The 24,433-nt window shown below is 43.1% G+C and overlaps 1 protein-coding gene across 2 annotated transcripts in view; it reads left to right on the top strand.

The window, feature by feature from the left end:
• The window catches only part of LOC121361977 (poly(rC)-binding protein 3-like), a 138,509-nt gene that overhangs the window by 97,710 nt on the left and 16,366 nt on the right, over positions 1-24,433 (top strand). The window contains exons 6-13 of one of the 2 annotated variants that reach the window (XM_041483144.1): positions 2,902-3,033; positions 5,732-5,860; positions 6,681-6,755; positions 11,307-11,348; positions 11,851-11,926; positions 13,724-13,776; positions 21,927-22,096; positions 23,353-23,805. In XM_041483144.1, coding sequence (XP_041339078.1) covers positions 2,902-3,033; positions 5,732-5,860; positions 6,681-6,755; positions 11,307-11,348; positions 11,851-11,926; positions 13,724-13,776; positions 21,927-22,096; positions 23,353-23,449 — 774 coding nt within the window. In that variant the 3' untranslated portion in view covers positions 23,450-23,805. Of the gene's footprint in view, positions 1-2,901; positions 3,034-5,731; positions 5,861-6,680; positions 6,825-11,306; positions 11,364-11,850; positions 11,927-13,723; positions 13,777-21,926; positions 22,097-23,352; positions 23,806-24,433 lie in introns of those variants that run through there. The other variant, XM_041483137.1, reaches the window with a different exon arrangement.

Genomic DNA, 24,433 nt, shown 5'->3' with positions numbered 1-24,433 from the left:
ATATAATTCTGCTTTGACAACCTTCCTAATGGAAGTTGTTTTTCTATCAGTCTTATGATGAATTTACAAGCTAAGTAGGTATTGACATGAATACCTAAAGTGTTCACTGCAGGGGACAAAGAGAGTTGTTAGAAAATGACACTAACCCAGGCAGACCCCTGGAACTACAAGAGGGGACATTTTAGCGCAGTCATTTTTGGACTGGAGGCTGAGACCCAAGAAACGCAGCTGTAACTTCACTGGCGACCCTGTAACTTCACTGGGGCAGCTCTAGCTTTGCTTGTAAGTCTGCATAATCCTCTGAAAGCACGTGGTACTTAAGCACTGGAATAACCAGCAGGCACAGCTCAGTAGTCAGAGCTTCTCCAGATGAATAGGAAAAGGAATTTTGGAATTCTTGTTCTTCTGTAAACATCTATGAAGCACTTGTATGGCTCTAAGGAAGAAGAGAAAAGGAAGGTGATAAAAGCAGTTAGGGTGATACCTTTCTGACAAACATAAATTCTTGCCAGTACAACTGTGATCAGTCCTGTAGTGGTCATTTCCAAGGGAGGAGCCACCTCACAGAATCCTCCTTGCTGTGGAAGTTGGACAGTTTAACATTTCCTTTGAAACCAGAAAAGAAGAATTTGGGTTTTTTTGGTTTTTTTTTTCCTTGGAGGTTTGGCAGAATTCTGAGCTGCCAGGTTAGTTTGTCTTGGGAAGCCTTATATACTATGACTCCAGGATGCCAAGAGCTTCTGCTGGCTCTTCAGCACTTCCAGGCTCCCAGTTATCCTGTCGTGGCTGAGGAGCAGCCCACCAAGCAGGGAGAAAGCCACGCAAGGTCCAGCTGTAGTGTCTGCCAAAGACCTGAAGAAATGGATGCATTGTCACAAAAAGTTAGAGGTTAAATAAATAGGAATCTCCCACTTTGAAAGATGACTCTTCTGTGGGAAAGTCTTGAGCCATCCCTCCTTGGAAGCCTGCAGTTCTGAGGGGGATTTTTGTCTGCTTATTTCTCCTTCGTCTTGTTTTTAAGCTGGAATAATTCCTGTATGCACTCCATGCTGCTGAGCCCCCATGTTTAGATTTTGCTCTTATTAATTAGTGAGGACAAAATAAAGAGAACCGTGGCTTCCAGTTCCTGCAGAAGGCAGAAAATTTCAGTGAAGGCTACATATGATATGGAAGTAGGAGACATGATTAAGTTTTGTGCTGTGTGACTGAAGAGGATTATTCACCTACATGTGCCTTCACCTGACACAAACATGATACAGCGAGATGGCATCTTCCAGCTGAAAAATCGGCATAACTTTATCTCAGATACATGGGTGCTGCAAAATTCTGTTATCCCTCTGGCTTTATTTTGGATTGCAGTCTCTCACTGACACAGCCACTAAACAGAACATGAGTTAATACTGGCTGGCAGAGGAATGATTTGGTAGCTGTCTTGTCACATGCAGCAATGCCTTGTTCCACTCAAGATTTTCTTTTCTTCTCTTTTAAGCTAATTAAGGTCATACCAAGCCTTTTCTTGGATGAAGGAATGCTGCCATCAAAACAGGGGACATACCATAGGAATTAGTGCTGGTGTCACCAGGCTCCCACACTGGTTCAGTGAGATGTGCAGAGTTGCTTTAAGTGCTGAGTAGTTTTGTTGTTGATTGTTTTTTTTTATAATTTGGGGTCCTGATTGCACAATATAGGCACTTTTGGTTGGTTGGTTGGTTGGTTGGTTGGTTGGTTGGTTTTTTTGGTACTGTTTTTGGTTTTTTGTTAAAAAAAAAGTGATAGTCTTTATAAGCATAGGAAATCACATCAGTTCTGTCTGACGGACTTAATAGGAAATGCATGTTTTCTCATTCCTGTCCTAATCTTTGGTAACATTCCTGTGGAGAGTATAATAGCTGTGTCATGCCACCTCACGGATGAGTCTGCTCAGTTCATAGCTAGTGTTACCAAAACTCTCTAAGATTCTCATGAGTTGTTGGGCAGCTGCAGTGCAGCTTGTGGCTTTTTATTTTTTCATCCTAAGTACCCTCAAAGCATCCCACTGATCAGTGGGAAAATAAGCTTTATCTTTTCCTCTGTGATGAAGTCTTTAGAGGGATTCTTTTGTCTTGCCTACAAGATTTTGAACAAGCAAAATCTATTTAAAACAATTTAAACCTTGCAACAAATTGAAGTGCTTATGAGAGTGTGTAATGTAGACTCATTGGACAGTGGGACACATGGATGTGTTTCATGCCTGGACACAGGCAATTACTGTTGTGCTGAGCTTTTTGTGCTTTGGTTACATAACCATGATGGATGGAAAATATTTTAGAAATTGTGAAGTGCTACAAATACTTATGGACCTGCTACAAAAAAGAAATTAAATCTAGAGGGTGGCAGAAGACTTATCAAAATCATCTGATTTTCTCTGCTTCAGATTATTCACATGTTCTTTGTCATTCCTTTTTTTAACTATTTTCCTTTGAATCCAATCTGGAAAGAGGCATGAAATGCAGAGATGTATTACACAGTATAAATTTTCTAACTGAGGTGATAGAAACAAGACCAAAACAGAGTGAAACTGGTTTTGGAAGCCTGTGAATCCAAAAGCCTCTTTGCCTTTTTCACCTATTTTGACTGGTTTAATGGCAGACACCATCTCCTCCTCCTAGTCCTGCCTTGTGGTTCCACAGCACGGATTTTGCAATGCCAGACATCCAAAGGGTTCCTCTGGCACAAGTGGCTTCATGCTTACAGTGTATCACCGGCAGAGCTGTGGTGGGCTTTCCTTACCACCAAAGCCAGCCACAGCTGGTTGCACACTCCCCAGCTCTCCTCAGACAGCCTGAGCATTTGCTCTGAGCCCTTCAGTGCTCCCCAAGAGTGACAAATCCCCGCTAATGCTCGCTGACACTGTGATTACAGGACATCAACGCTTCGATGACGAACAGCTCGGTGACAAGCAAACCGCCCGTAACGCTGCGGCTCGTCGTCCCAGCAAGTCAGTGTGGATCCCTCATAGGAAAAGGAGGTTCCAAAATCAAAGAAATCCGGGAGGTAAGTCTTGGGATGTGCTGGGGACACTGGCTAGCTCAGCATCCTACTGCAGTGTGCCCTGCCAACATCACCCACTGCACTTTGCTGATCACACCAACATGAGCACGTGTCGACTGGAAAACCTGGAAAAGCCTTGGTCTGAGAGGAGCAGGGGGTCCAGCACAGCTGCACTTCTACTTTTCTTGACACTAAAGACCACACGTGAAATAGAGAAACAGTTTTACAGTGTATAAAGTCTTTCATGCACAATTAAGCAAAGCAACAGTGATGAATGGCTCTTCAAGTTTCTTTTCCAGCACAGACCCCTGCCTAGCAATACTCAGGGGACCCCAAATCAAAGAGTTGCAGCCATTTCCAAATTAGTCACCGCCCTTACAGGCAGAGAAAAACCCAAGCAGCACTGGGGATTCCAGGCTAGTAGATCTACTTTCTAGAAAAGTGTGATTTTCGTGCTCCTTCCCTGTTTCTCCTTAATGTCACTGGGCCACAGTGACATTAAAGTGACCTGATCTGATGCATTCCAAACACAGAATTTATTTTTAGTCTAAACTTTAGCTAGAGGTACTCATTCAGTGTGCTAGGAGCCACTTTTTTGTCTAAACAAAAAATGCAAGGAGTACTGTTAACAATATAGCACATGCCAAGCCAAGGATCTGATGTTTGTAATCACTCATACAAGAAAATCAGGTACATGCACAGTTATATAGAGAAAATGTGAATAAACATTGCAGAAAAATGGATTGTTATTCTGGAGGAAGTGACAATATTCCTTCTAAATTTGAATTCATTCCAACATGGGATGAAGTGTTGAGTACTAAGATAACATGTTGATTCATTTTTTTTAGTTTGCCTATGTCAATACAAAAGGCTTTTGACAGGCTCTACGAACCTGAAACTCTGGTTTTTTTCATCTGAAATGTGGATCCAAGACAGTAGGTTTTATGGAGCTTTTAAGTTGATTTCTTAGTTCTGTTAAAATAGAAACAGGCATGAGTGTGAACTGTGTGCTAGTGATTGCTTAGCTCTAGGTTTAACAGCTGTCCATACTTCAGATTTTATATTAAATATTGGTAACTTCACTCCAGAGCACTATAGAACTGTGCCCAGGACATAGGTTTTTAAAGGTGAAATTGGTCTGTTGGTTAAATGAAGTGACTGAAGTGGTTATCCTGGTGAGCACAGTTTCAGAAGCAATTGCCCATAGTCTGGTACAAGGAAGTAAAAGGATAGTGTTTGGCCAAATAGGTGTTTTGGTAAGGCTAATGTAGCGAGAAGTCACACTGCACATCTTCTTAAGCATAAGGGTAATGGACAAAATATTACTTGTTTCTTGCTACTGATGAATGACCAAAGTCAGAGAATAAACATGATTAGCACTGGGAGTAAATGCATAAATGACTCTGGTACTTGGCAGTCTTTTGTGCTGGATGTACAGATACCCAGGAATGTACATTAAAAAGCACATACCAGGAAAGAGGGGGAAATCAAGGAGCATCCAGCCCAAAGTGTGGTCTAATTTCATCATTACAAAACATACTGAGCGGTTGCAAAAGGAGAGGTCTTTTGTGTTCAGTCATGCACCCAGGAACAACATGTAGGGTTCCAGTACTATTTTTGAGATAAGATTATGAAAAAAAAAAGAAAGTAAAAACATGAGGGATTGATCAAATTACAGTGAAATTCCAAAGTCTGTTATAGGGCATGGAATTGATACTTTGGCCTTAAACAGCACTAGTGAACAGAAGATTAAATCAGTACATTAATCAGTCTTTGGAAAGAAGGATAACACTTGTTGTGTATAACTAACAGGAAAACAAATTAACTCCTTGCTGACTGATGCAAAGTCAATGGTTACTGAGAATACTTGTATTTTAAAGCCCAAATACTGCATTGCAATAACAGTCAGGAATAGATCTTTTGTGCAATATGTTAAAGAGCTTAGTCAGCATCAAATGCCTGGGTTTTTCTCTGTTGGCTGAAAAGGTCTTCTGTGTTTGTGTAATAATGTCAAGGGTTGTTTGGGCCTCCAGTATTTTTTTTTTTTTAACTAAGACATACTAGTGCCAAGATCATATTTAAAAAACAGTGCAAAAAAAAAAAAAACCCAAAAGTGGCTCATTACTTTCTTGCATTCATTAATGAGCCAAAAGTTGATGATATACATATATTTAATCAACACTAATTAAGATTTAGAAGTGCTTCTGTACCATATAGCATAAGGAAGCCTCGAATTTCAACAAGAGACACAAGTCAGCCATCAGTAGATTAAAGAGCCATTTATCAGTAGATTAAAGAGTGACTCATTTGATTAGCTGAGCTTCTTCAATTATTGGGGCTTTTTTCTTATTATTTTTTTATTATTGAAGAGTACTTCAGCATTTTCACTTTTTAGTCAGCATTGCGACTGTCAGCCTTTGATAGGGTTAAAATGCTTCTCCTGACGTTCAGGTCACAGTTTGATTCCCTAACAGCTACTGAGGACTAAACTCCCTGGGGTGGTAGTGCTGGCAAACTGGCTTGAACAGCCAAATCCATGTCCAGGGTATGAGTTTCCAAACATGCTCTACCACATCCAGCAAAGACCAAAAAAAAAAAAAAAAGTTTAGGGGTGTACCCCCTCTGTTGTCTCAGTGAATGACTGCAGAGGTGCCATTGCCTGCACGGCAATGACAGTGTCTTTGCTCTGTCTCTGCTGAAGTCCACAGGAGCCCAGGTGCAGGTGGCAGGGGACATGCTGCCCAACTCAACGGAGCGCGCGGTGACCATATCCGGCACTCCCGACGCCATCATCCAGTGTGTGAAGCAGATCTGCGTGGTGATGCTGGAGGTAAGCGGGCGCCCTGCGTGTCCCTTCTCACTCAGGGGATGCTCAAGCACATCATTAATAATTGTCAGTTGCCATGGGTTCCCCTCGGGTGCTGCCTGCCATTCCTGTGCCAAGGATTTCCAGAGGCTCTGTTAAAATCTACTTCTCCTAGTGTTTGAGAGCCTCTTGCAGCATGGTTTAGCAGTCAAAGGCTGTCATGACATTGTCGAACAACCAGGTCCAGAACAGAGCTGCAGCTGTTCTGAAAGAAAGACATTTTATTCTGATGTAGAACAGGGCAAAAAACATCCAGCTGTTGTTTAAAATAGAAATAATTCTGACCAGCCAGGACTTTTTCCTTCCTTAACATCAGATCATTGCATAAGAACAATAAGTTTCATTTTGATGGCAGTTTTTTAGCCCTTAGATTAAATGATACACAAAATAAATTTATATAAAAAAACTGCATTTTAAACCCTTGCTGAAAATGCCCATAGTTTCCAAACCATTGACATTTTCAAAATTGTGCCCCTGTTTAATGAAATGCTTTAACATGCTTAATGAAGCTTCATAGCTTCATCTGACAGTGGCAGTAATGAAATCACAGGTGTCATACTGCCTGTTTTGGCCATGCACTCAGGTCTTCAGCTCTTCCCTTGAAGCCCAGACAGGAGGCACCTAGCGTGCTTCTGGTCTGGTGGGGTGGAGGGCAGGGTGGGCTGGGCTGGGTTATCTACATGTGTTGTTCTCTGAGGTGACCAATATTTATAAAAAGAGACATCTTTTTAATACAAGCTCTGCTTCATTTTACATTTTGACCGCTTTGTGTTTTTGTCTGCAGTCCCCACCCAAAGGTGCCACCATCCCCTACCGTCCCAAACCTGCCTCTGCACCTATCATTTTTGCAGGTGGCCAGGTAAGAGCAGACACCATTTTGGCTTCAGCTGGAAACCACACCGTCCTGGCCCAGCCTCAGCCAGCGCCTGTTAGTTTTCAACTTTTACTCTTTCTTGCCTGGTATAGTATTGATGTGCTTTGTCTACTGTGAGTGCTTACAGTTTGCAGGACAGGAGAACACTGCATTGCAAACTTCACACAATATTGTGACGATCTGGTATTTTACCAAGATTTAACATTGACTTCTGTAATTAAGAAAGGTTTGCCCTTCGGCAGATCAAGAGGTGTCCAAATCAGGAGCTCATTGAGTGGGACAGCCCTGCTTATTGTAGTGGTTGAGGGATTTTTTCCTTAACTTGAAGCTTCACTGGCAGTATCAGCAGTTTCATCAATTTTCAGAGGTGATGAAACAGTGGGACATTTCGGCTAATGAAAAGTGTAATTTTTCTCTCATAGTTTTCATACTTTTGGGGACAAAATAGTGCATTTTGCAGTAAGGATTTACACACACATAATTTCCACTGCTTGTAGTCCCTCAGGACCAAGTAGCAATGGAATTCTGAGGTGGCTACAACTACTTACATGCAAGTGTAGACCTTCCAAACCATGGTGTGGAACAGCCTGGAACAGCCTCAAAGGAAAATCAACCCCATAAACCCAACCTAGAGGAAGGCAGACATCTCTCTACTCAGGATTAAAGCCCCCCTGGCCGTAAGGAACCCCCACCCAACCAGATCTTTTCCCCAAGGTGATGCCAAGGTCTCTTTTTAAGCAATTGCCCAATTACCAGCAGATCTGCAGGCAGGTCCCCCCTCTCACCCCATCAGCCCATCCAAGGTCATCACCCTATCACAGGGTGTGGGCTGATGGCACACACTGTGTCCCACCTCGGGCAATTTGGAGATCGTACGATTAGCTGGACATGGAGTTCCTGGTGGGGCTGAGTGCCCAAGGTGCTGCTGACATTATTGGTGTGACGGCCTGTGCCATCACAATCTGCTGGTGTCTAAGGAAGATCCTGCACAGGAGCACACACCTCCCTAGCATATGCCAAAATGCTTCTAACAGCCCTTGTTATGAACTGTCTCTGATTTTTTTTTTTGTCTGAGAATTTTACTTTCTATTCTCTAATGATTTGTTCTGGTGTATATCCAGATTTTTTATAATCTGGATGTAGTAGCTTTCATCATGTTTGAGCCTACTTCTGTTACTTGTTGCCATCAAAATAAGAAATCTGCTTCATTAGTGACCAAAGCTGAATTTAAATGTAAAATAACATGCCAGAAACTGGTCTATGACTGAAAGTTCAGAATAATTTACTCCAATTATGTAAGTTTACACTGCAGTGCTGTCCTTTAAGAAATATATGTGTGTATATACATGCAGCAGCCCATTCTATCAGTGTTGTAATTGCCACTGCCTTCAAAGACTGTATATGATTATTCAAAAGCATTGAAACTGTTTGCTAGAGGGTGCTGAGCAGTTCGTATAAATAATCAAAAGTATCCTATTTTCAGGTCTAATAGCTCTTGTCGTCTTCAGTTTTATCAGTTGAAAAAGTGTTCTCACTTTTCTAATGCAACCTTGTTGATGTGCAAAAGAATGTAAGAGGCAGACACCTTCTGTGTGCTAGCTGTGTTCTGGCTAGCAGAATTTTTAAGAAAATATTTAAGGTGTGTTTGGACACCAGTATGGAAAGACACTTTGACCAGGTTTCATAAGTGGAAATTAATACCAAAAATTAAATTTTATTAGCACTGTTAGTTCCACACAACCTTTCAGCTAAGGTATCAGAAGTTATTTTTCTGTTCTAAATTACATCATGGCTATCTTGAATGGATTTTGTTTGTTTAACACTTAGGAAAATAAGTAACATTAGCAAAATATAATCTCGAGTTTTCCTTCAGAAGTTGGGGTTCTTCCACTCTAAGTATTGCTTTTAATTCTCTTGTGCTTCTTTGGTACTGCATTGCATAACAAAACTAAAAGGAAACTGAACACTGCTCTGCTCTGCCCCTATTGTTATTTAGCATGTGCAATGGTTAAATTGGAAATTTCTATCCTGTGTGTTACATTGGTGTTTAAATGGGTTCTCAGAGGGGGCAGCTTTGCTCTCTGTCTCTCACCAGTATGATGGTCTAAATCGAGGGAGATGTGCAGAGCAGGTCATCCCTGCCATTACTTGCATCAGTAGGGAAGTTGCCCATGACTTTGATGGAAGCAGATCCATAGCCCATGTGCTAGTGGAACATTACAGGAGAGATGCCTCAGTAGCCTGTAATCAGGCTTGAGCTTAGCAAGCCCCAGCTGCAAAAACACACGGTTCCCCTGCCAAGGGCTGAAGCAGAGACTGTTTTCTCAAGCTAAATTGATCAAGTGACCTTTTGGCAGCCTAAGAAATTAAAACCTTTCCTTCTCAAGTTTTTGGGGGTTTTTTTTGAGTTTTGGTTTGGGGTTTTTTTGTTTTTGTTTTTTGTTTTTGTTTTTGTTTGGTTTTTGGTTTTTTGGTTTTTTTTTTTTACTGGGGAAGAAAATTCAAGGTCCATCATGTCCATTCTGGTTTGATGGTTTTCATGGACTACCAAGCAACCAAGTAAACCTGGTCTGAGCACTGAATGTTCATTGTTTTTGTTACCTCTCCAGTTTGTTTGCTTCCTCCTTTGTAAACACGGAAGTATGAGGGAGCAGAAAGATGAGGGAAGAGGTGGCTTCTCTTAGGTTTGCTGGTGACTGTTTTGTGATGGGTTCTTGCTGGTTTGCAGACCACTGCTTGGAAAACAGCCGTGTAAAAGATGTTCTCTCAGCTGGGTTTGAAGTACGGCTGAGATAAGAAAAGACACTTATGATCCAGCACATAGGCTCAGACACCAAAGCATGGTTTCCAAGCCCACTGTTTGCTCACAGACCCAGCTGTAACCTCCCTGAAGCTGCTGCTGTACTTGGCTGAGCACAGAGCACAGCCCCCTTCCCCCTGCCGTGTCCCACTGAGGTCATCCTCATTTGGTGAAACAGTTAAACAAGTTTCACTTGCTCGAATACATGTTTCTTTTAGACCCACTGATGACAGTGATGACTTGTTTTTGTGGAATGGAAACTTTTCTTGTGATACATAACCCATCAGTGATGCCCATCCCCTACAGATGCACATGCATGTTTGCCAATGAACCTCCTATTGAGCCTGGTACACACACTTCTCCCTAAAAACTGTTCATGTGCATAATGTTTTCCAGATTATGGCCTGGCTTTATAACTAATTTAAAAACTAAATTAAATGTTTCTTCTCCAGAAGTGAAATTCTGCTGCAGAAGTGTACATCATGCAGTTGAGACATTAAAGGTTTTAATATCCGAACTCCATTAAATGAATTGTTTTATCATTTGCAGAGGATTCATTACTTTCTAAGAGGCCTTTTGTCAAATAAGCATTTTGCAAACTAAGCTAATCAGCTCTGTTCCTGTTTATAATTCTCCCACTACAAATATTTATGTTATAATTTGTCCTTCTGCTTTCCTGCCTGTCTAAGCACAAGCACATTAATTTTTTTTTTGACATGCCATTCCTTTCATACATAATAGAAAATCATAAACTCTCTGTAGTTTTTTGTAGGCCACTGCAGAGAGTTGAACAGGACCAGCAGGAGAGACAAAGGGCTGTGCTAACTGGTGTCAGGCATGCCACCATATCCCTCCTCACTCGTGTGCTTTTTACCCCCACACCTCACCCCGGTGCTGCCAGAAACTACATCCCTTGCACTGCTCTCATGGTGCAGAGTGGCTGGATTTGGAGAGAGGATATCTGGCCTGTTGTGGAGGATAAGACCACCCACCATGCTGGGGGTGTCCCTGATGCTCCTGTCTCCAAACTGGCCTGCTGGCCCTGTGCCCAGGTCCTGCAGGACAGACTGCCATCAGCACACAGGCTCAGCTACCCACTGGCACAGCAGCCTGGGCATGAGCTCCATGAGGTGCCCCAGCTGGCACTTGGTGTCTGTGGCTGTCAGATGAGGTGGCTCAGAGCTGGCTGGCACGTGGCCCTGCACACACGTGGCAGTCAGGAGCTGGAGGACAGGGCAGGGCATCCCCTGGGCAGGCCTGTCCCCTCCTCACTGTGTCTCTTGCTGCTCTGGCATCAGCATCTCCCTAGGTGCCTTGGGCACCCCCTGTGCTCCTTGACCCCCTCAGCTCTGCTCCTGGCAGAGAGAACATCAGTATCTCCCTAGGTGCCTTGGTGTCACTGGGCACCCCCTGTGCTCCTTGACCCCCTCAGCTCTGCTCCTGGCAGACAGAGCTGGACTAAAGAGATCTCCCGAGGGCCAGGAGCATCAGAGCTCAGGCAGTGGCACTTGAGGTTCTCTGCTGGCAAGGGGTACATGGGCAGCCTGACAGAGCCTCTCTGTAACGTGCCAAAGGTTATAAAGCAGCACAAGACAATTAAACCTCACTCAGTGTGGAAAGCAATGCAGGTGGTGTTTGCTGGGGGGGGGCATGAGGAGAAGCCTTTGTGATGAGAGCAGGAATGCTGCTTGTCCCACCTGACTAACCCGTGTCTTAACTGTGCTTGTTGTTTCCAGGCGTTCACGATTCAGGGGCAGTATGCCATCCCTCATCCAGACGTGAGTCCAGCACATGTAAATTATTCCCTTTTTGTTCCTCTCCCTCTTATTTGTTCTGGGCAGCATTTGCTTTCTGCAGTTAGCAATGAAGACATGGCCTAAGGTCACCTTTCCTGACCAACACGGTCTGTAGCCAAGTGTTAGCCCAGCTGCATCTCTTACCTTGTGTAAAAATTGCTAGAAAGTACAATGGCCCAGGAACAAATGACAGTTATCTTGGTCTTTTTGCATGTGATATATTTGAGTTCTCTTAATATGTAATTCTACAGTAATTAGTTAATATTAACAATAGCCATTACATGTAATAACAGTAGAGATGTCATTTATAACCAGTTTGTTTTTGGTTTCTTTTTTCTCTACAGTAGATTAGAATGAATTATTAAACCTTTTATTTTTCAATATAATTTTAATTAATCCAGTTTTAGAACACGTAAGATGGTTTCTCTGCTCTGAAATAATTCCATTTGATTGGTTAGTTCTAATTTCCCATCCTGCCCTGCAGTTGACCAAGCTTCACCAGTTGGCTATGCAGCATCCCCCCTTTACTCCCCTTGGGCAGACCACCCCTGGTTTCCCTGGTACGTACCCATGACCCCCTGGGGATGTCCTTCTTCTTAACAGCTTTGTTTCCCGTGGTCATTACATCATTTTAATAATAAATGTGGTCAATGACCAGCAATCCTTCTGTTTTTACACATTAATCTCTCTTCTTCCCTCCCGTACCTCTGTTACAGTTCCTTTCATCATTACTAGAACTTGCTTTGTTTGTTACTTTTGTTAATCACAACTGCTTCATTTGTGCCCTTGGCTAAAAGCCCTGAGTTTCTTCTGTTCAGTCCTTGCAGGGTTATTGTGGACCATACAGTATGTACCAGTTGGTTCTGAGGGAAGTGCTTGGGCATTTTTCTATCCATGCTTTGGTGACATGGATCTCAGAGAAAAGCAAACATGGGAAAACAATTTGTGCTCATGGCACAGAAACACCAATTAAAGAAACCATGGCATGATGAAGTTGAATTCTTGTAGAGCCAAATGTCTTGAGAGCATCTGTAATCATCACTGCTGGGATAAGTGCCTCACTTCCTACTAGATAACACAGATATAGCTACAAAATGCAATGGAAATTTAGTTAAGGACTTAAAAATTTGCTCCCTAGTTAATAAAGCTGAGGCTGAATTCTTGATTAAAGAGTGAGAAGTCACTTGAGCCTGCAAATGAACATTTTTACTGTGCTTCACAACATACATGCTTGGCATCTAAAAACTTCACAGAAGTGCATCTGTTACTGGTACATGCTTTGTATGGCAAATAACATTTTATTGCATACATCACAAATTCTGTGAGCAACTTGACTATTTGATACTCAGTGTGAAATAAGCTTGTGCAATTCATAATTGAATATAAACAAATAAAATTAGTCACTTTTTAATATAATATTTGTTTTTTGTATATTCTAGCTAGAAATTACTATTTTTGGCATATCTTTACAGATAATACAATAAACACCAAAAAAAGAGAGAAGAAGAGAAAGATTCATGACATCAAAACATACTTTTGTTTCTTTGTGATGTATCTGATAAAATATCTACAAGTAATACTAAAGGGCCTTTCCTAGCTTTGTGTTTTCCTTATTCTTGTCATTAACATCCTGCTCCTTAATCTTTTCCTGGTTATATTTGTGAGATGTACGTTTCTGTAATGTTACTGTGTGTTAGAACAGTAATTCCATTTTTCCTGAGCATTTTCCTTTTGTCCACCCAATTTACAAACAAATGTATGCAGCTTAGAGTACTTTGTCCATTGCCCTTCCAAAATTACCTTTCCCAACATTTCTTCAGGAACTAATCCCACATATAATTTCCAGATTCTTAGGTTAATTTTTTTGTCTTTATTTTAATTTTTTTGTTATTTTTCATAAACATGTATTTTGTTCAGCTAAGTGTTCATTTGACATCCACTTTAATTTTCCATATTCTGGAATTCCTAGTAGACAGGTCCAATTTCAGCCATACATGAATTTCTCAATTGATGTGTTTAGAACAAGCTTCGGAGACATATTTTTAGAGGAAACCCTTCATTTTCTAGAAGCTTTTTATGATGACCCTATGGAATCTCATGTGACATTTGTTGCTTTGGTGGGTTAAAGGTTAATTAAAATAAGACTCATTTAAAATTAGTCCAGCCCTCTGAGTTTTGCATCCTTTGCTTTCTTTTCTGTTTCACTATCAGTTCTCTATTTTTCTTTGCTCCTTTCTTTTCTCTTTTTTTTTTATTTCTCTCCTTTCTGTATGTTACCTTCTTTAAAATTTCATTTGTTGTGTCTTGCCCTTCTTGCAAACAGCTGGCGTAACATTTTCCCTCTGTCCCCTGAATAGGACTGGATGCCACTACTCCAACCAGTTCCCATGAACTTACTATTCCCAATGATGTAAGTGGACCAATAGTCCGTATCTCTTTCTCTTCTCTCGCTCCTCTGCCACCAGAGGGGACACCTCTGACCTTTGGCTGATCTGTAAACACCGGCCCCAGAATAAATGGTGCAGCACTTAGTCTGTGGGAGGGGTTGGTGAAACGCTGGATGGCAGCGGCAGGAGTGGCTGTCCCCTCTCATGCCCCTTGGTGACAGTGCCACGGGGCTTCACTGGCTTCATGAAAGCCTGGCTTCCCAAAACTCATCTCTCAGGTGGCACTGGCACGGGTGGTCTCAGCAGAGGGGCCAAAGGGGGTGGAAGGATGTGCAGCCCCATGTGCTGTGTGTTGGGCTGGAGTTCTCCATGCCCATCTCCACTGAACCCCACACTTACCCAAGAATTTTTCCTGAGCCAAAAAGCTACTTTAGAAATGTAAAGGTGCGGTATAAGGGTTTATTTAAAAAAACAAGGGCTAGGAACACTCCTGCTCCAGCAGCTCTGGGTTGTTTGTGATTGACAGGCCCAGCGTCCCTGAGCAACATGGTGCTGAATCTCAAAACAGTTCAAAATGCCCAGATGATATGCTGGGCATCACATAAAAATGCCTTCCCCTTTAATTCGATTTCATTGCAGACAGAGTTGGGGGTCTTTTTTCCATTTTCATTACAAATGAGTCACTTGGAAAATGGAAATATTCCCCTCCAGTAAAAAAGCTTTGAAGCATGAGTGGGATCACAAAGAGCAATTATACTATTTAAGAGATACTTACAATATTGTGCAAGCCCTATTAAACTCAGTGGCAATGATTTACAGTAAGAAAAATATACAAAGTGGAGGTGTGAATGCTGTGATTCATTAAGCTTTCTGTTATGTAAAAAATTCCCTGCTGATTTATCAGTTCCTGCTTTGCAACCAAATTCATATTAAGTTGAGAATTTTTTAGGAGCACCTTCTTTATCCTTATAGCACAAGTTTCTTAATTTCACTTTCAGACAAATGTTCTTGCCATCAGTTATAAATCCAAGGTCACTCTTCTGACTTATCTTCTTTTGGGGTTCATGGCAGAGAAAGGGAGGGAGAAAGTTGGCCCTGGGTCCTGTAGTGCCATACAAAATTTTTAAAAACCATCAGTTTCTCATCCATGAGGTGTGAAATACCCCAGCTCAGTACTGTCCATGAACAGCAAACACGAATCTGCACGATGATTCTCATAGAGGGTTTTTCTGTCTGTGCAGTCTGTGTCTTGCTGTTGCTGCTTAAGGAGCAAAGCTGAGGCTAAAATGGGGTTTGGCTTAGGAAGAGCCTGCAGGAGCTCTACAGGTGGGGAGAGGGAGTTCTGATGTTTGTATGGTGTCAGCATGTGCGTTAGAGGAACAAAAGGTCGGTGCTGCCCACCTGAGCTCTGTGTGCTCCTGTTTGTGTGTGCTCCTGTCTGTGTGTGCATGCCCAGGGCTGAGAGCAGAGGCAAGAGCAGGCTCTTGTCCTGTCAGGTAGCAGGAGCTGCTTGGGAATTTTGCAGGTGCCTTCCCTGGGGTCTCCCAGTGTGACCATGCATACTGGTGTCCCATGTCCCCATCACAGCTGCACTAGGGGTGCTCTCCAAGCAGCCCAGTGCTAAAAATGTATTTCTTTTTGTCAGCAGTGGTGTGACCAGCAGGACCAGGGCAGTGAATGTCCCCCTGTGCTTGGCTCTGGTGAAGCCACATCTCAAATGCTGTGTGCCATTTTGGGCCCCACAGTTCAGGAAAGACATTGAGGTGCTGGAGAGAGTCCAGAGAAGGGCAGTGAAGCTGGTGAAGGGTCTTCCCACGAGGAGCTGCTGATGGAGCTGGGGCCGTTTTAGGCTGAAGAGAGGAGGCTCAGAAGGGACCTTATTGTTCTCTGTAACTACTTGACAGGAGACTGTAGGCGGGTGGAGGTTGTTCCCTTCTCCCGAGTGAATGACAGGAAAAGAGGAAGTGGTCTTAGGATGTTGCACCAGAGGAGGTTTAGATTGGATATTAGGAGAAAGGTCTTCACTGGAAGGGTGGTCAGACATTGGAACAGGCTGCCCAGGAAAGTGGTGGAATCACCATCCCTGGAAGTGTTCAAAAGGACATCCAGAAGTGTTCAAATGGACATTGTGGATGTGGCACTTGAGGACTTGGTTTAGGGGTAAAATGATGGTGCTGGGTTAATCATTGGGCTTCATGATCTCAGAGGTTTTTTCAATCTTAATGATTTGAAGAGAAATGAGGATATGAGGGATACAGAGAGAAATGAGGCAGTGAGGCAGCAGGGTGGGAAGGCACCAGCACCATCAATCAGATGCTGTGTCAGAGGGAGGTCAGGGTGGGAGAGGCAGCAGCAGCAGCTGTGCAGCAAAGCCTGCGTGGGCCATTTGACTTTGCTTTCCCAACAAGCATCTCCTAGTCCCAGTTTTGATGAGCAGGCTGTCAGTGTGGGCAGTGATTGTTTATCTGGCTGAAGGTGAAGGAAGCTGCAGGCCCTGGCAAGGAGCTGCAGTGCAGCCCTGAAGCTGCCCGTGGTTTGTCCCCTGCCTGCTCCAGCTCCAGGGATCCGCTGTGCTGCACAAGTTCCACAGCTTTCTTATCATTTCTGCTTATCTGTGTAAAAGTCCAGCACACATGAGAACACCATGAGACCTGCACATACCCACATGCTTTGCAGCTATCAGAGAAATCAGTGTATAGCTACACGTGCTACATACTTTTATATACTTTTTAAGACCAAGATAAGGAAAAGCATACCTCAGTAAGAACATGATAGAGCAAAATCAGATGTAAAGACAATGAGGAGATGAGAGTTTAGCTTAGTCTATAGCGAATAGATGTTAATACCCTTTTACAAATTGCATAGCTTCATATTAAAATAAATTTTCCTCACTCCCTCTGGCATTTAGGCAGTGACAGAAATTTATTTTTCTATTATTAATAATTTCTGTAAAAACATCATGCTTCTTTCTTCATGCAATATGCTGACAATTGCAATTAATCTGTTGCTCAATAACAAAGAGGTACTGGAGAACAAAAAAAAAAAATCCAGAAAGTTATTTTTCACATGCTAAAAGCTGAGGCTTCCTCTCCAAATAATGAATTCAGAAGATTTGCCTTTCTAGGTTTTTTCATAACTTCTGTGTAACTCCAAAAAGAGAACAAAGAGGACACTTCTCCCAGTCCGTCTCAGAAGTCACCTTGGTCTTTATCTAGTATCTCATTTTGATCATCAAAGCCTCCTACAGGGGCATTTGGTTGCCTTTCTTTCCATGCTGGGATCTTGTCTGTCCTTCCACTGCTGCCCAAGTTACACAATATAAGTGTGTATAAATCCCAGAATAAAGTGGCATAAACAGGTCCTTAAAAGAACCTCAAAGAAGAGATGGGACCCTTGGGTGTAGATAACAGATGTCTTAAGATTTCATAAATCAATATCCCAAAACATCCATTGAGAATAACTGAACAGACCAATAATAATTTAAAAACCTGTCTCATAAAAATTAGGTATATTTTGCATATATGTGGGAGAGGCAGTCAGGGACAAGCAACAGGAAAGCAACTTGCCCACAGAAAGCACTAAGAACGCTTAAAGGCAGCTGTAAATCTGATCACTACTCCATAGAAACAGAAGTGTCAGTCCATGCAAGATGGATATGGCTGACTTGAAGAATTGCCTTTATTTCCCTATGGTGCCTCAAATACTTCCCTGCCATGGGACCCACATGTGCAAAAGGTTTTCGGAGCAGCCCACGTTTTCTCAGTTTTCTATATGGCTTATTGCAAAGTCTGTGCAATTATTATGGTCCAGATTTTGCATTGTTGTGACAAGGAAATTTCTTAACATTATTATTGTTTTGTTCTTAAGAGATACAGAGCATCTTTTTCCAGGCCCTGCTGCAAGTTTGTAAAGAACTATAATCTGCCTCAGGAGATATTTCCCCCTATAGTGTACTCTGCCCCAGACCTTCTAGTTAAAAAACACAAAACAGACCAACCCAGACCTGAAACCAAGAGTTTCAGCCTGTATCTTTCTGAAAAGAGATTGAAGAGTCTCGTTCTGATGAGCACCTGCTTGCTCAGCTAATGCAGAGGCTTCACCAAAGCACATGGACTGGCTGTGTTGGCAGCAGGGAACCAGGGGGAGCCATGAGTACCTGTGGTCAACCCCTCTGCTCCTGACAGCAGATACCAAGTTGCAGAGGCTAATTCTTGGTCCTTTTGTACAAGCACTACATTATAAGAAAGGAAACCAATTCTTTTTCACCAGTGTTTAAAATCTCCATGCCATTTCCTGTGGCAGTCAATGCTCTGCAGCATTGAACTCTTTTATAAGACTTTGTGAGTGCTTTAGCATTACAGGAAAATTTATATATATATATATATATATATATGTATATATGTAAAGCATTTATATAGCATTTATATTTAGCATTATGGGGAAAATAAAATAATGGAAGAGAGGTAGCTGAACCAGAGATGCCATAGCATATTGGGAGAAATTATTTGCATCAGTAATTTGGAGGTGGGAGGAATTATAGGAGACTTTCAAATCCCACCCTTTAAGGGTCCAGACTCCTGAATCAGTTCTGTTTCCATTTGTGTCAGCAGAACTTCATCAAAGAACAGAGCAAAGCTAGAAAAAGGCAAAAAGCAGAACATGTGTTTCAGGGTTGGTTTGTTTGGAGATTTTTGGCACAAGGAGAAATGAGGTATGTTGAGGTTGGGGAAGATAGACAGAGGTGGTGTAGAGAAAGTGGAAAAGGAACCATTTTTACCTGGTGCTCACAGATCAAGGAGGGTACACCAGCTGATATTTTGGGTGTACAAACAAATGGTGATACTTAACACATCAGCAAGCTCTGCAAGTCACTGCCATGGCCCTTGGACAGCAAAAGGAGAAACAGGTTCAAAAAGAAATTGTCAGACAGATGGACTGTGGAGCATAAAGGCAGAGATAGCAGCTACTGCTGTCTGGTGGTCTGTAAGCCTTAGGAGGGAATTTGAAATACCAGTGGAAACTTTATTTTATACCTCACACTGGTTTTGCCTTTTTTTTTTCTCTTGTAAGGGTGTGTCTCTGCCACAGTCAGAGACAGACTACTGGGCTTGATGTACATCTGATGTCAGCTCTTCCAGCCAAGTCTTGAGAGAGTCAAAATATATATGCGTATACGTGTACATGCTATGTACATATGTATCTATTATAGATACTTATAATACAAGTATTCATGGAGTGGGTAAATCACAGAGTGGGTCAGGTTGCAGGGACCACAGGGCCATCTGGTCCAACCTCCCTGCTCCAACAGGGTCATCTTAGAGCACATGGCACAGGATTGTGTCCAGATGATTCATTAATATCTTCAGTGAGGGAGATTCCACAACCACTCTGGACAGCCTGTCCCAGTGCTCAGTCACCCTCAACAGTGAAAAAGTTCTTCCTCACATCCAGGTGGAACTTTCTGTGCATCAGTTTTTGCCCATTGATTGCCTCTTGTCCTATTGCTTGGCACCACCAAGAAAAGCCTGGATCCACCCTCTTGGCACCCTCCCTTCAGATTCTGACATTCATGAGGTCCCCTCTCAGTTGTCTCTTCTCCAGGCTGAATAGGCCAGGTTCCCTCAGCCTTTCCTCATAAGAGAGGTGCTCCAGTCCTTTACTCATCTTTGTGACCCTGCACTGGACCTGCTCCAGGAGCTCCGTGTCTCTCTGGTACTGAGGAGCCCAGAACTGGACACAGCACTGCAGACGTGGCTCACCAGGGCTGAGTAGAGGGGCAGGATGACTTCCCTTGATCTGGGCAGTGTTACTTATTCCTAATGCTCCCCAGGATGTCACTGTCCTTGGCCCCAAGGGTACACTTCTGGGTCATGGACAGTTTGTTGTCCACCAAGAACCCCCAGATCCTTCACCACAGAGCTGCTTTCCAGCAGGTCAGCCCCCACATTTATTGAATTTCAGACAGTTCCTCTCTGCCCATCTCTCCACCCTATCGAGGTCCCTCTGAAGGGCTGCACAGCCCTCTGGGGTGTCACCCACTCCTCCCAGATTTGTGTCATCTGAGTCTTCATTTGAGTCATTGATGAACAGGTTAAACAGCACTGGGTCCAGTATCGAACCTTGGGGGCCACCACAAGTGACAGGCCTTCAACAGGACCCTGTGCCATTGATGATTATACTTATTAGTAAGTACAGTATTAAACTACAGTGTATAGCAGGCTTGGTATAGTCTGTGCTAGGTTTGGCTCCTCTCCCAATTGGGTCAGAGGTGTTTGGATGCAGTTTGACATGATTCTATCTCAGAGCAAGGCATCTCAGGCAGATCTCTTTATGTAAAACCAAATGCCCATAACCAAATATCCCTTGAATTTCTTCAAGAGCACATCAGCTCTTGAATACTCAGATACTGCTCAAATTTCAGTGTAAGTAACATGTAATGAGAAAGGCACCTCATAGAGAGCCCAAGTCCCCAGCACTACGATTCTTCCTGCATGGAGTTGTGTGTTCTGCACGAGCCACAGGCCATGTCACAGCTTGCAGAGGGTGTCCAAGCATCTTGTTGTCACAGCAATGAAGGGTGACTTTGGAGAGCTTCAGGCAAAAAAGCTACCAAACCTCTCTTTAAGACACCACCATCACCAGTGTCCTTGACCAGCGTGGACTGAATCCTCACTACCTAACTCAAACTCAGCTAAGAGACAGCACAGTCTTTGCACTGACCCACCTGGGTGACAAGCTGGGCATCACTGGAGGACCCCCAGCACATGCAAGTGGCAGCTTGCTGAGTGACCCCAGCAGGTTCCTTCTCTGCCCGTGCTCTGGTGCTCTCCTCTCCTGCACCAGCTTCACTCCCTGCAGACCACGGAGGCCAGTGAGACTGAGGCATCAGAAGCAGAGGCTTAGGGATCCCTGTGCTGCCCACAGGTAGCCAGAGCAGGCACATTGGTGTCACACAGACAGGCCAGAGGCTTCCTGGTGAAGCACACACCAGTCCTCTGTACTGGCATGTAGTCACACACTCAGAGATTCCTTGGGATGAGGACAGGGAGCTCAGCGAGACCCTCCTGTTGTAACAGGATGGGAAATCCTGTGTGCATTTCCTGCCACCCCTTTTTTCCCCCCTTGTGGTTGCTCCTCTTGTGCTCGTCAAAACTTGGTCTTTGTTTCAGCTACCTGGGTATCCACTTTGGCTTTCTGTTTGTCCCTGAGTGTGAAGCAAGGATTGCGTTTGGAGGTTTTTCTTCTGTTGATAAAATATGGGGACAACGTGAATCTGTTTCTGGCCAGTTACTCCAAGTACTACAGTACCACAAAGGGTAACACGTCAGGGCCTGAAGCAGCGGGAAGAGTGGGAGGGGAAGGGCAGTCTCTGCATCTTGGCATATCCTTCTGCAAAACCGCCAACATTATCCCAGCATTAACAGACCTGTAGAGCAAAGTCTCTGTTTTCTACTCATTCTGGCCATGACTGAGCTTCTCAGCACCCAGAACAAAACCCCCCTCCTCACCTATACAGAAATCAAAACATCTCAGCCTCAGCTGCTGGCTCCGCGCCCTCTTGTTCCTGGGGGCTCCCCATGCTGGAGGAGAAACACCCTGGGACACACATGCACACACACACACACAGCTCAGGCTCAGCTCTATTCACAAAACAAGAGTTTTGGTAAGTTTCTGTAAAGGAAGGCAGACAACTTTCAGTATCTTCCTATGCCTGCTTCTGCCTGCAGTCAGAGAGCTGTAAATCCCACTGACTTTAATGCACAGTACCTGGCCAAGCAAGCACCACGTGTACCCAGGGAGGCGTAGGGCTGTCAGCGCTCTGGAAAGGTGCAGAGCCACACACAGCAGCTGTGGATAGTCAGCCTGGCTTCCGAGCAGCAGCTTTCGAACATCACAGCACGCTGTCATTTTCTGCCACTGAGACAGTGAAATAGTCTTGAAACACCAGAAATAAGATACTGACTTAACCATGTAGCAGCAAAACTGGATCTAGAGGCATATGACCATAGAGACAATAGACTGCACTAGAGATTCCTTCCATACAGCAGAGCAAAAATCTTTTTGTTTTGCTACTGAGCTGCTCATAACCATCTTTTTAGCAATACTACAGATTGCAGTTAAGTGGGTTTTGCTTGTGTCTGTGGCACTAATCTCAGTCTTTGTCCCGCTCCAGTTAATAGGCTGCATTATTGGCAGACAAGGCAGTAAGATAAATGAAATCAGGCAGATGTCAGGAGCGCAGATCAAGATTGCTAATGCCACAGAAGGCTCCGCAGAACGACAAGTTACAATCACAGGATCCCCTGCAAACATCAGCTTAGCACAGTACCTCATTAATGCAAGGTAAGTTGGCTTTGTAAGTGATCATGCTTCTGCGAGATTGCTCTGTCTGCTCTCCAGCAAATGTCTGTCCTGGGTAGATCCAGAAAGTTGCTTTGCAGTGTCCATTTTGCGTAGTATTACTCAATTCCTAATGGTTTGTAAAGCCTGTATCATTAGAACCTGGGTTTGCTGTTGGCTTATATGAAAAGGAGCTTAATCCGGTGCAATTCCAGCTACGTGTTGAATGACAAAAGCTGCAAAATCTGAATACTCATATTAGCATCCACTTAAAATATTGGTGGATAAATTAAATAAAATTAAAAGCATAAATTGTTTAGAGGAAAAACACTTTTCACAGACCCATTTTACTACCCTGAATGGCAAATATAGTGAAACACATTGTAAAACAGATTTAATTTACCAAGTGGAAATTGCCATTCAGAGTTGATAAACTGACATCAGGTTGCTGAAGACGCACAGGATTTACTTCTTCAGAGACAGCACCACAAATGTGTAAGAAGCATTCCCTAAAGAGACAGGGTGAGACTATCTGCTTCTCCACTTCCTGGTCCCAGACTTAATGAAAGCACTGGCTGTTCACCTAAGCCATGGTGATGGCTTAGGTCTCTTAACAGTTTTTACATGATTATTTAGAAAAATATTAAAATGGATCCCACTTTCATTTGCAATTATGCGGAGAAGAAAGTGCAGTGGATATAGTGCTGTCTCATAGATCTACTTGTAAATGCTGGACTGAAGCAATATATGGGGGGGGAGGGGGGATAGCTATGTATTTTATGGGATTACTTTTCTTTTTCCCCCAACCCCCCCACAAAATTACTGTGATATGAATCAAGCTTTGTGTTTAACTGTGTTTGCTGTTAAGGTAGTACAAAGTATGTGATTTATGTGGGAGCTGCAGTCACCGCAGGTCTATGGCTTCCTGTGGTCCAGCCTCCTCTCCATCCCAGTTTTGTAGAGCACCACTGCAATGGTTGCCGTGGAGGAATGGGATGTTTGTGCAGCTCTGTGCTCTAGCAGACAAAAACACTGCTTTTCATAATTTAGTCTGAAAGCAGCTTCCTAGGGAAAGATACATGTAGGGGTGGCACTGTGAAAACTAGGATAAACCATTTCCAGAATCTTAAAACAACCTACAGCTCTTTTGATTTATATTCTTTGTAGCAAATATAAGTCACTTCCGTAAGCCCTGTAATCAAATAAAAATGTGTTCCCTCCTTTAACCCTTAAGGATATGTTCTTCTCTTGGTGTTCAGGGATTCCCCACACATCGAGACGAGAATAGACCCCTTCATTTTTAGTTGCACAAACACCACATGGCATGCATCTGGATCTCGGAAGATAACTATTTAGGATCTTGAAGACAGCTAAAGCATGCAAATATAATAATGCACTTATTAATGGAGTTGCAGTGAGCTGCTCACCAGAGACAGAAACTCTAGTGAACAAAACTGTTTGACTCACTTTAGAAAAATCTGTGAACTTTCACACTTCTGTTGATTACTGTTTAATGGTTCTTGTGGTGGAATGGGATCTATATGAGGTCTTTTAACATACTGTCGCAAAGAAGAAAACTCCTCAGCAGTCATATACCACGGATCTCTATCTATATCCTGTGAAACCAGAAAGTATTCTGTTCCTGTTAAATTTCTAGATAGAAGTCATTTGTTACCATCATCTACAATAAACGATCATATATTATTATGTACCATGTGTTGGAACTGTATTTAGATGAAGTGACTTCATTTGTAAATGAAGACTCTTAAAGTAACGTGTACTAAATTAAGCTGAAAGGTAACATAGGCAATTAAGGTGGCTTTTTCGTTTTAAAAAGCGACACTGTTCCAGACCTCTCCTTTCACATGAGACACTGCTGTTCAGCCAGGTGCCACCACAGCAGCAGCGTGAGTTCAGTCCCACTGGGGCGGGACTGAGAAGCTGTGAGACAGGCAAGAGGTTTGCTCTAGTGAGGTTTAGGGGCTGGGGCAGGACAGAGGTGCAGAGCCAGGCTGCTGCTGCTGCTGCTGCCTCTGTGTGCTGGGATCCACCTCCTAAACCTGCCACAAGTGATGCTATCTCTTTTAAAGACGGTGGCATAAAACAGCTTTGAGGAAGAGACAAGTACCTAGACTGCCCAAACTGTGGTCTGGTATGTGAAAATAATAATCACAAAAAATAACAGCCCTATAAGCGTTCAGTGTAAGGTAGACCTTTTTCTCCTCTACAAGATCTATTGTTCATGGTAATCGGTTTCCAGGACCAGTGTTTCTGCATAAACCCATGTCTTTCAGAAACATAAGATGTAAAACAAGCAAAATTATCTATCCACAGTATTCC

The sequence above is a fragment of the Pyrgilauda ruficollis genome, unplaced genomic scaffold (assembly GCF_017590135.1).
Source record: "Pyrgilauda ruficollis isolate IOZ18807 unplaced genomic scaffold, ASM1759013v1 scaffold116, whole genome shotgun sequence".
Lineage (NCBI taxonomy): Eukaryota > Metazoa > Chordata > Aves > Passeriformes > Passeridae > Pyrgilauda > Pyrgilauda ruficollis.
The sequence above is the reverse complement of the archived record's forward strand: the minus strand, read 5'-3'. Positions and strand labels throughout refer to the sequence as shown.